At 40.9% G+C, this 11,981-nt stretch overlaps 2 protein-coding genes across 2 annotated transcripts; both read right to left on the reverse strand.

The window, feature by feature from the left end:
• Positions 1–2,091: 2,091 nt before the first annotated feature.
• On the reverse strand, positions 2,092–7,320 carry tcp11l1 (t-complex 11, testis-specific-like 1). Its single transcript, XM_062548169.1, has 10 exons — positions 7,185–7,320; positions 6,142–6,322; positions 5,662–5,794; positions 5,379–5,499; positions 4,945–5,165; positions 4,323–4,459; positions 4,014–4,192; positions 3,681–3,862; positions 3,381–3,553; positions 2,092–3,223 (listed from the first exon to the last, which is right to left on the reverse strand). The coding sequence occupies exons 2-10, from the start codon at positions 6,296–6,298 to the stop codon at positions 3,000–3,002; spliced, it is 1,527 nt and encodes a 508-aa protein (XP_062404153.1). The 5' UTR covers positions 6,299–6,322; positions 7,185–7,320; the 3' UTR covers positions 2,092–2,999.
• Positions 7,321–7,727: 407 nt separating this feature from the next.
• On the reverse strand, positions 7,728–11,002 carry LOC134093907 (DEP domain-containing protein 7-like). The gene is made up of 9 exons (XM_062547211.1): positions 10,871–11,002; positions 10,241–10,646; positions 9,878–10,002; positions 9,546–9,744; positions 9,099–9,337; positions 8,555–8,697; positions 8,257–8,382; positions 8,096–8,171; positions 7,728–8,010 (listed from the first exon to the last, which is right to left on the reverse strand). The coding sequence occupies exons 1-9, from the start codon at positions 10,944–10,946 to the stop codon at positions 7,805–7,807; spliced, it is 1,596 nt and encodes a 531-aa protein (XP_062403195.1). The 5' UTR covers positions 10,947–11,002; the 3' UTR covers positions 7,728–7,804.
• Between the last annotated feature and the right edge of the window lie 979 nt (positions 11,003–11,981).

The raw sequence follows: 11,981 nt of genomic DNA on the forward strand, positions 1-11,981 counted from the left end.
TGAGAAGTAACATTAACATTCTCTGCGACGGGCGACAAATGCTAAATGCACACTTCTTCTGTAGCCTATTGGATTGCTCACGAAGTTCTAATCACACTGAGCACATGCATATCATCTGACAGAGCATGATTTCGGCTTTCCCATGGTAGGCTATTAAGGCTACTTGCAGTAGCAAACGTTAGCGAGAAAATCAACCTGACTTTAGGCTACATTTGAATTTAGCCTACATGAAATGTAATCATATTTACATTCCATCTCCACAACCATTAGAATATCTCTCAGAAGCTCCTCGTTCAACACATGGCAAACCTTATTGTAAGACCTAAACGGCCCTTACCAAATACGTGGATATGAAGCATTCTTATAAGCCATTCCCGAGTGATCCAGTTTTTAAATTGCAACACTTCTTCTTGGTATCCAACGTCAGTCTGTAGGCCTATGTAATAGCACCCCACAATAACTATGTTGTGTTCTTCCACTTTGTTTTTTTGTAATTTAAACTACATAAATTAGATAGAAAACATAAGCATTACTTCCACATATTCCTATGCATTACTTATGTCTATTTTAGACTAGCCAAATACTATGACTGAAGCCTAATTACTCTCACGTTCTTTTAAAGTGACAGGCACTCAATTAGACCTAGCTGACATTAAAGATAAATGTAGGCTACTAGTCAATATGACAATCTTATAAAATGTGAGTCTAATTAGCTAATTACACAGATCATAAATAGGCCTAATGTAAGCTTCATATGAATTTCAAAATGTTTGAATTACAAACATAGGATATGAAGCCACCTTTTCAATGAGTGTGTTTGGGGAAGTAGGCCTATGCCTTGTAATGTCTTTGATCTCCACTTGTGTGGTGGGGGTCCCAAATCAAATCAAGAAAGTATCAAAATTCTTAACTTATTATCAATATTAAAACAATTGTGACACACTGATAGTCTTATCATGTATTTTTCATGCTATGGCTCCTGACTGATGCATGAGATAGATAAATAGATAGATTGGCTATAGACGTGGCCTATATGGGCCCCATGTGTCTGCCAAGGGGCCTGCACTAAAAGATTGTGCTGAAAAAATAAAAAATAAGCCAAATGATATCTATCTAAAATAACAAATATTTTAAGTACAGTAGCTTCCAATCATGATATGTTGTCAAAATATTGAAGTTTAGCTTAAGCTGTATGTTTCATTCGTCCTAGGTGTTTCATTGTCAGGAGGGACAAATGAAACAAAACACACGTTTGCACACTCCTTGAATAACTCTAACTCATGGATGGGTTTCTTCAGAGCTGTAAATCCAACTGTATTTGACAGAGGACAGATGTAGGTTGCTAGCGACAAAATATAAACTTTTAGTGTTTTACAACGTCTTTGTAAATTACGTTTAAATAAAAAGTGTTTCATCAGCCATCTAAATAACAATTACTGTAGGCTACCCAATTACAGTTCTAACAAAATGAAAAATGCATTAGAATGGAGGATATACTGTAGCATTTTGGAGCCAAACTCTTATAGGCCTATGGCTACAGTCTGTAAGGTCTCCACTGCATCCATGTTATATTAAACCAAAACTCAAATAAGACCCCCCCCCCCCCCCCCCCCACCACCACACACACACACACACACACACACACACTACCCCTTAATTCTCCAACCCCTACATACATACAGTAGGCCTACACATTATTACCCCCCCCCCCCCCACCACCACCACCACCACCACACACACACATAGCCTACATCATTCACCCCCTTGTAAAAGGTAGGTGAGAAAGGTCAGTCTTGTCTGCTGTTGTCTGGGCAGTGTGGACTGATAGTTGGTTTTATGAACATTCTAAAGACTACCAACAGACAAATGGCAACAACTGCCAACTTTAGAATGTTGGTGTTTGTTGGCGTTTGTTGGCATTTGTTGGGGCAGTGTGCAAGGGCCTATAGATTGCGACTCACAAACTGCATCTCTCATGTTGAGAAGTTCTGTTTGGTTTCCATCTAGTGTTCAAAATATGAACTGCGCATTATCTTGCAAATTCAGAAACAGACGCAGCAAGCCTAAAACAAAATATCAGACAACTTTAGATAACTTTTGCAGACATATTTATTTGGGTGATGCGTTCAGTTTAAATACCATGTTTGTATTATTGCAGTGATAACTGTTGGCGAATGGTGATATTAAGAAACTAGTCAAATAAACGTAGCACACAGTGCTCAAGTCACTCAATAATTAAAGGTTAATCTATAAATAACAAGTGCAAAACAACTACACATTCCAGAATTCAAATGAGTACAAAAGATGGTTTAAAAATCAAAATAAAATATTTTGACCTTGTGTCAACCTAAACACAAGCATTCCAGTCATGACTAGAGGATTGGCAGAATGACTGATTCATTATCTGTCTATGATCTAAGTCATCTTCTTGTACAGAATAATTCCCATCCTAAATCCGTATGCTGTGCAACAAAATGCTCGTCTTTCCCAGTAGCCCAATAATACGGCACAGTCTGACCACAAATACACTTACAAAGACAACGTGAGGTGGGCACAGAGTAACAAGAATACCATCAGAGTCTGTGGGTGCATTTCACATACAAGTTGATAACATTTGGTGAATCGTGTCATCTCTAATGGCATAGAAAGACAATAATAGACAGAAGATGGACAAAAGCAAAGCACGCTAAGGCACCAGTCAATACAGTCAATACCTAATACCTCTTTTCCCCTTTTCTCTTCCAATCGAATACAAATCTATTCGCCAGAAAATATCCCCCAAAAATGCAAAGATCCTCTAAAAAAGCAAGAAGGAATGTTAATTTCCAACCGTCCATTTTGTTGCGAGTGCATTATACATCAAGAGTAAAGTTTAGGAGTAGGTAATGCAGGAGGGTTTCTTTATTTCATATTTTTCCTGTCACACTGGCAGGACTACATACCTACAGCAGAGCTTAAGGGAAAGCCAGGCTAATGGGATACAAGTGCAGGGCTCACACTCAGGTCTCAACTTTAGCATCTTCCTCATCTTTCAAGATGTCCTGGAGGAGATCCTGGTAGTGAGGAGAGTAGACCAGCTTGTTGAAGTTAACCAGACGCCCAAGCCGGACCACAATATCTTCCAACTCTTTACTGATGGGCGCAAGCCCACCCGGCAAGGCTACAGGACTCCTGTGGGGACTAGACTCCAGAAAAGCCAGCAGGTAGGTCTGTATGCGAGAGTCTGTGGAGAGATTCAGGTGTAAAGATGTACTGTACATATGAATAAAAAAAATACAGCAGGAAATACAGTGTGCAGGATATTAGTCCCTTTTCAAGGTTTTCATATTTTTTGAAAATCTGTCATACATTTTAGTCAATTAACATAAGCACATGCTCACCTATAAGCTTCAATATAGGGTTGTCTGGGCTGTTGACTGCAGCAATCTGGCCTTTCAAAGCATTTTGCCGGTCACTGGGGAAAGGAGAGAAAGCATGCTTTGACAAGCATTCCTCCAACTCCACGCACATCCGTTCACCTATGGTTGCAAAGGCCTCCTCTGCATTGAATGAGCTGTAAAACAAAGACATCAACATGAAATCACTTCCGAACAAGTCACCGACCCCCAAAAGACCATTCTGTTCGAGGCAAGATGCCCGTGTCAAACTGCATGTCTTTTACGAATATGCTGTTGACTTACGGTGTATTCCTCTCGGCTAACAGCACTCTGACAGTGTTCTTCAGACGGTCCATGAGGCCCGGCAGGCCCGAGATGGCCTCCCCAGCGCTATTGTATACTATCAACAGCACTGATGCCACTGTGGTGATCAGCTCCAATTCCAGCTGCATCTCTTGGAATCGAGCCTGGTCCATGAGCATCGTCTTTATGCAGGATGTACAGTTGAGAATCAATGAGAGAGCACGAGAGAGTCGAGAGAATGTTGACAGAGGACCCATTGAATTACTGTTTTTCCTTTTTCCATTGAGATTTAATTCGACACCGTATTTTTTAATGTCTGCAGGTACGACTCACCTCAGGGAAGGGGGAAGCAGAATGGTCCCACTTGAGCAGGCTCAAGTAAGCATGATTGTGTACAGATAGGGGCTGAAGGCTGGGGAGTTTTGCCCCTGCCACATCACTTTGCTCCTCTCTTGTACTTCTCAGTGCATTTGCTGAATCCTCGAGCCATTTCCTGGTAAAATCCAAAGCATCTGAAAAGCAGGCAGTCTCACTGTTAATGTGCCCCACTCTAGGCTACTGTGCTGTTGGCAGGCCACTCTAGTCAATTAGGTCTGATATGGCGGGGCAGGATGCCCCAGCTATTAACGTCATGCCGCTTACTTGGCTGTTTTTCAAGGAACTCCTGAAATTTCTTCCTCTCATACTCAACGGAGTGCTGCAGTAGCTGTGGACGGATGCTTCTGACGGCGAAATTGGCCATGTCGATCTTCATTTTGTCCAGAACTAAAAATATGGCCCTGGAATATGAACATATCTTCTGTTAAGCAACAGAAGTCTCATCACATACAGGCACATGTCCACATGAAAAATAATATACATTTAAAGGATGACTTCCATTTATTTTCAAGCTCAACTAGCAGATGAATTCATTTGAATGAATTAATATAGCCTGGATAAAGTTGTATGTACAACTACATAACCGGTTTCATTACCTCTATACAGGTCGTCATGCTTTCTGTGTTTTGTTTTACTGTCTGCTTATCTGTCTGTCTGGCAGTCAGCAGGATTACGCAAAAAACGAAACTTGGTGGGGGTGATGATGTAGCACGACAATGAATTTGGAGCAAATCCTAATCTGGATTCAAAATCATTTTTCACTTTGCTTATCATAATGTAATTTTAAATATGAAGGCAAGGCATCTACTGCTATTTAAGGCTTACATCTCCACCATCTGCTATGCACTAACCCATCAAAGAGAAAAGGCAAAAGTTGTTGTCGTACTTCAAGAGTGGTACAGTATCGGGGATGTCATGCAGTTTCTTGACATCCTCATCTCTCAAGGGTGCACAAAAGGCTCCCATCATGCCGATGATGAACTGGGCCACTCTGCCGATGTCCAGAGCTCCCTTCTCAGCCTGCTGCTGGATAAGCGATAGATCCAGCACTTCCTCTATCTGTCCCCGTAGGCGGCCCTGGGTCGGCAGGAGGAACGACAGCAGTGTCTGGTACGACAGGAGAGAGAAACACAGCTTAAACTTCTCTACGGGAATAAGGTACAGTATGTTCAATGTGTGTCTAGAGTTGACAGGATACTCGTCAGTCTTTGACAGTGTGCAAGAAACCAAACCACAATCTACCTTCTTTTGTTGCAACACTGAAGTAAATATACCATAAAGCACAGAAGTGGCAGAAGGATCACACATGTATACTCCTACCTCTTTGATCTCTCCGACCAGCTTGATTGCATGATCATACATTGGAGGATCTTGATTCAGCTGTGTTTCAAGACTATCCCAGAATGCCTTGTGCATGATGTCTTTTACTCTTTTTTCCAAGCTGGAAATAAAGCAGTTGTTTTTATATCACAAACAGCACTGAGAGTTTTCTTGATTGCACCCCAAGGAAAAAAGAATGAATGACAAGCCTCTTGGCATGGGATGCTGGGATGGTTAAAATGTAATACAATAACATACAACTTGGTCTATTCACAACACTCACGTTCCTTCAGCTGGTTCGGGGGGCTTCACTTGGAAGGTTCCATTCACTACGATCTCGTGAGCAAGCGCCATATTGGTGACTCCTTTGGCAGTCTCCATGAGCTCCTCAACAGATACAAACATGGGAGGGCTTGCTATTTAAAAAAAAAAAAAAAGTGGGCATCACGTCATGTAATTTCCATTCAGTTAAAAGTCCAGAATAGTGATTGCATGACAGAGGACAGATGAAGTTAAAACACATTTTATTAGTGGACTCCTACAGCCTATCCTCATCTCAGTTTTGGGCTGAGAAGAGGCTTTAAACCAGTATGATCAGTCCATTCTTATTTTGTCCTTGTTTTTACTGCAAACAGAGCACACTTATGCAAAATATTTTAAATATGGTATGATAAAAGCATATCAATCTGAAATGTATTACCTGTAGTGTGGCAACCCATAGAAATCCACAGAAGTGAAAAAAAAATGACTGGGCAATACTTACACTGAGGATTAATTCTGTGGGGACTTGGGGTGTTTCTCCTCATTCGTTTCTGTACAAGCTCTTCAGGAGCATCAGTCTTGTCTTTAACGTTCCCCGAGTCTCCTGAATCAGTTGGCTTATCTTCTTCATTTGGGGGCTGATTGCAGTCCTTTGGCATTTTACACTCAGCGCTGAATTGATTCTAAAAGTTGGCAATAACACTCACATAATTAATATCAACATCCATCGACACCTAAGGAGTCACATGCTGTCGCCCATACCATACTAAGGACTGAATTTAACCGGTCACCCATGAAGGCCGATGTTTGGAGTGGTCCGAATGCATTTTGCGTTGGGTCATTTGGCAGACGCGAAACAGATCTGTCCCAATATCGATTGGGTTCTATTTACTTTTTTTTACTTATTCTATCACATTGTAGAAAGGTTGAGGATTTGTATAGAAATGTCATGTCATCATGACAGACAAAACAAAGGAAAACACTGGAGAGCACTGCAAAGAGACAGGCTCTGGAGACAGGCACTAGATTATCATCACTGAGTCAAGCTCTAGCATCTTCTTTGTTATTGCGTAACCGCTAACTCAATTCCCTGGGCAGATGGCTGACAACTAGGCTACAACCAAAAATTGTACAATACTTCAAATAGGCCAATGTCTCTGGATCTTTGCCTGCACTGTGGAGAGTTCATAGAAACCAATCATGTTAATTCACAACTTAACATTAAGTCAAGTATCTCAATTATAGGCTAATTTAACAAACGGCAGCATCGCGTTGGCTACGCTTGCCAGGAGCGTTATGAATTCTGAAAGGCCACACAAATTAACGTATATTATAACAAGTAACGTTAACGTTGGCACATGTTCCACGTTGACATAATTCAATATCATTCATATTGGCCATGGAAGGAAAACGTTATGGCTCATTGACTCCCGTCAGTCATGCCACGCCGCTAACGTTACACGTTATCAAACATCATGAGTTACTGTAGCTACCCGTTGTTTCACTGAAAATACAGTGATCACGGAAACATTGCAACTAAATTACCTGACTAGACGTAGGCTAATGTCAATCCACAAGGCAGCGCAGGTATCCGGAGGGGACGTCAACGTTGTTTCTAAAGATAATATGTCCAGGCAAAGTATATGGCTTGCTAGCTGACGTTAGCTTGTTAGAACACTACCTCACGTTTAGCTGTTATATTTACGGAAGTCGTGAACAGTGAGACGTTGTAGTTTTTGAACAAAGATTGGTCATAAACCGGAGAGAACTAAGAACTACAGTTCCCAAAATACTACAAATTAAAACTCCGTCTGGATTTTCGCCCTTTCGCCTGGATTTCTAGCCGGATTTCTCATATTTGCAACATTTCATAGGCTGCATTTGGAATATTTCGCTGTATTGACATTAAATTAACTAAATATAATTTTGATCAAATTGTTTAGGCCTACTTCTTTTTTAGTTGCCTTGCCATGGTGATTAATCAACTTCATATGGTGAAATGGAAGAATGAAGACAGCAGCACATTTTGACAGTTATTTGTCCAGCTATTTCAATAGGCCTAACCAATAAATAAAAATTACATGAGTCTTATTTAAAAAATATATAAAACACAGTTTATTTTTGTTTCAAATGAATAAGTTATTTACAGACATCTGTCAGTGTCTTTACAGGGCACTGATTATGCTAGACAGCCTTGGCCCAAAATATTGAGCAAATATTTCTGGGTGACCTTGATAAAATTGAGCAAACAGACGCTTTTTATTCTTGCTTGTATATTTTGGGTCCTCATCAATGGTCCTGAGCAGCCCAAGTAACTCAACATTTGTTGATTGTCGGACATCTTCTGGATAACCACGGCAGAAAGTAGGACCTTGAACGTGGGGGCAAGAAGACAGAAGTCATGGTAATGCCAAAACTGACAAGCAATTAATAGCCTAAAGAAAAAAGTTTATTACCTGAGGATGTGTCTACCTGCTCTTGTTGAATAGCAGCTAGTTTTTCACTAACTAGCTTGTGAATAGATCCTGGCATCTGCAGAGTTCATAATAATCATAATCATAATCATAATCAATCATCATCAATCAATCACATCTAGACAGAATTTAAGAAAGGTTACCTGGAAAACTATAGAATGGTTGTCCATGAAGAAGAGGACCAAGACATCAACTTTGTCCTTTGACAGACATCTGTCGTTAATGATTGCCTTGGAAAACGTCCTTTTCACAATCATTCGATTCTCCAACTGATTTGTTTTTAAATAAATGTACATTGCAATCATTAAATGGATTCAAAGAATGAAACATTATAGGCATAGAATAATCTACAGTAGATTAGTCCAACTGATCCTGGATTTAACATCCTGTATATTTGACACTCATGATTTCTGGAAACCTGAGTGAAGTCAACTTTCTTACCTCCTTATGCAACCTCTTGGCTTGTGGGTCAGCAGCCAAAGCCATGAAGGCAAGTAATTTTTGGAGTTGCTCCCGTCGGTCCACAGGCAGGAGCTTCAAACAAAGTTGAATGGCCTCGAGAGCCAGTTGGAGATTCCCATTTTCTATACATAAAAAGCAACCACTCAAAATCATATTGCATTGTGCAATCATGCAACAGCGACAAGAGCCACATATACTTTACAAGAGGTAACAATCATGGGCACATTAACATCAGCTAGCAACCCGTAAAAATGCTTCTAAAGAGTCATTCCCATAAGCATCCTTTTAAAAAGAAGTTGTGATCTTTAGGAAATCGAACATATTTAAAGAAATTAAATATGTAATAGGCTTTGAACATGAAATAAGTCAAATTCAGATGTGCACAGTCTGTTTTATAGCTCAAGTGATTCAACAACTTCCTGAGCTGAAGGTTTTTGCTTAGCAACTACCATTATCAGTTGGAATAAGGACAAGCACTCTGGATAATACTTCTATGGAAGGTCCACCACAAAAACACACTCACCAAAATGTTCTGTGATAATGGTGTAGACATCTCCCATGTGGTCACCAAGTAGGGGAGGGTAGTCAGGTTGGCTGTAGTGTTTGCCAAGAACATCAAAAAGCAGGAGCTTGCACTGTTCCATGTCGACACTCTTGTTCAACTCATCACGGGTTACAGGCAGTTCACGGCTCACCTCAACCACCACCTGGTCTGGCAGGACCCCAATGCAGTCTAGTGCTGCTGACAGCCATGAATCAGTCCTACATTCAAGCACAGCAAGAAGTCATTCACCAAGTAGTCTCTAAAGGGGGGGGGGGGGACTGTTTCCACAGCATGCACACAAATGGGAATGATGGCAATTAGAGGACAATATGGAATGCAGTACATGGGAAATGAGACTCAATGAGACCTTTAAGTGCATTGAAAATAATTGTTAAAAAAAAAAAATAATAAAATAAATCAACATACTGTGAGTCCCTAAAGGCCTGTAAAATCTCCCGGTCAAGGAAGCTGCTGTTGTGCAGTGCCTCTTTGTCATCATTATCATCCAAGCTAGAGGACTGCTGCCAGGAATGTTCCTTGGCTTCCAACAAGCTCTCAAGGAATGGCAGCTCTATAATCTGCATTAGACGCTGTAATGTCTGCTCCTGCCACACTTCACTGACCACTGGAATTGAGACAGCAATACACGATCACCAAGACAGCATGGTATGGTTGTGTATACAAACCAGTCGGTGGCGTGGCTATAACAAGTTTGAACTTGTTACAGGCAGGCATAAAAAAAACATAATGGAACTTACATGATTGTGGCAAAGCATTCTTTCTGGCTTGGGGGCTGCTCGGCATGGTGTCCTTTTTCATGTAACCTCCTCCTAGAGTGGTGATTGACCTCACAGGTGTACTGTGACAAAGCGCCTTCATCTCCCTTTGGTTAATTTAAAAAAAAAAAAAAAAAAGTACAAAAAAGTACAAAAAAGTACAAGACTCAAGTAGAATACATTGTGTTCGGAAATGTCACCTTTGTTATCCAAAGGCAGTCAGTCAGGTTCCAAATGACATTTTTTCTCAAAATGCATGGACAAAGAATACTGAATTACATTATAAGCCTTCGATCAGTCATATTTCAAGATATTGATTAAGCAGAATAACAAAATATGACATACCCTGTGTCCGGCATATCAAACCTCTTTTGTGTGAAGGGTGAAATGACTTGCTCGTCAAGCTTATCCAATACAACATTCTCGGTGCTCACAAATCTGTAAAGGCTGCAGCTGGTATCTTGGAAGGTATGTTTCTTCTCCTTGCTAAACACTCTATTTCCCACAGCCTCAATCACCTCACAGTCCACGAGGGCTTGGCAAACACGCACTGCCTTAACTCGAGGGAAATCTAGGTCTCTAAAATAATTGTTCTGGACATGAGTCTTAATGGCATCAACTGCAGCAGATCCTACAAAGCAGTTTTTGTGGGCTCTGAGATTACGCCACCGTCGCTCCATTTGTACTTGCTCTTGCAGATAGGATATAACAGTGCTCCATGAGAGATGCATGGTGTTGCCCATTTTAGAGTCTGGGGGGGAAACAATCTTGAGATGGGTGTCGGGCCAAAACAAACACTTAACAGAACAAAGATGGACATGAGCTTGTAAAAGGGTTAAGAAATATTCTACAGAAAATTATCATGTTGGTGTTAATTACCCCCCATGGCCAACAAAGGAATAATATGCTAGGTCTGGCAAAAAAAAAAAAAAAGGGATCTAAAACTCCTCGTGAGGCCTTCTATGTTTAACATACCTGGAGGAGGGTGCATAGGACTGTACAACTTCCCCGTGATATTCAAGGCAGCGGCTCTTTCCCGAATGGTCGCCATTATCTCCTTGAGCCTCGAACAATTCGTCTCGTTATCGAGGAAATTCTGTAATCTGGGAAATGTGCTCTTTTTAACACATCACTTGTGACGTTACTCCAATCAACTAATCAAGGCCACCAGGCTGTTTCCTCGTTCACCTGGCTATGCATTGAAAACAAAACACTTTGTTTATGGGTTTCTTGAAACAAACACGTTCTAAGCGGTCATTTTCAATGAAATGTCTGATTGAAACTGGAGTGCGTTGACAACCTTTACCAAATATGAAGACACCATCTTCACTTGCCTGGCTACATCGAAAACTAAACCAAAGTATGTTACTTTTCACCCCGCTAGGTGGCGACAGTGCGACAGAAATGTGGAGCTGCAGACAGAGGATGAAGGAGTCCTACGTTTACGCTGCCAGTTCCGTGGAGCCAGCGACAGTAAGCGACAGTACGCGACAATAGCGGGCAAGATGGCGGCGAAAAATGTCAAAATAAAGGTACACACGAACGATCAGATAAAGTAGGTCAATATTCGTTTTTGAGAGTATTTCAACGGTTTGCACGAAATGTATGCATGTTGCTGCAACGTAGCCTATTTAACCACGTGTAAATGTTGTAATTGTAGCAGAGTTTTAACGCTAACGTGCTTGAAATTAAACGGAAGTGACCTCACGCAACACCTTTTCTCAATGCAAAGCCAGACGAACGTCTCCATCCCCTGATATAGAGCTCCCCAGTCCCGCCCCTCCTCCGAGAGAGGTGCTTGTCCGGAAGTAAAATTCTCATTCATTTCTCCCATTGACTTCTGGAAAAATTCGGATATAAAGAGTTTTAGACCATGCCTTAGGCTAACCAGCTACGATGTGACTCATAAGCATATAACTTATAATTTCGAGTGAAAAAATGAACAGAAAATGTAAAAAAAGCGAAAGGTACAAGACTGTGTACATATCTTAAATTCCGAGATAGAGAACTCAAATCCCAGGATGCTTTGCAAACGTAAACACATTTCCAACATTTGCAGCCTAAAGATAGTTTAACATGGTTCCAT

The sequence above is a fragment of the Sardina pilchardus genome, chromosome 10, assembly GCF_963854185.1.
Source record: "Sardina pilchardus chromosome 10, fSarPil1.1, whole genome shotgun sequence".
Taxonomy (NCBI): domain Eukaryota; kingdom Metazoa; phylum Chordata; class Actinopteri; order Clupeiformes; family Clupeidae; genus Sardina; species Sardina pilchardus.

Bases quoted from the DNA above. Each gene is read 5' to 3' on its own strand.
- tcp11l1 (XM_062548169.1), bottom strand. From the start codon at position 6,298: ATGCCAAAGGACTGCAATCAGCCCCCAAATGAAGAAGATAAGCCAACT. The intron at 4,460-4,944 runs GTACGACAACAA...TTCATATTCCAG, and splicing joins GATACTGTACCACTCTTGAA to GGCCATATTTTTAGTTCTGG. The intron at 3,863-4,013 runs GTGAGTCGTACC...TCCTGCATAAAG, and splicing joins CTGCTTCCCCCTTCCCTGAG to ACGATGCTCATGGACCAGGC.
- LOC134093907 (XM_062547211.1), bottom strand. From the start codon at position 10,946: ATGGCGACCATTCGGGAAAGAGCCGCTGCCTTGAATATCACGGGGAAG. The intron at 9,745-9,877 runs GTAAGTTCCATT...TCTCAATTCCAG, and splicing joins GAATGCTTTGCCACAATCAT to TGGTCAGTGAAGTGTGGCAG. The intron at 9,338-9,545 runs GTATGTTGATTT...GCTTGAATGTAG, and splicing joins CAGGCCTTTAGGGACTCACA to GACTGATTCATGGCTGTCAG.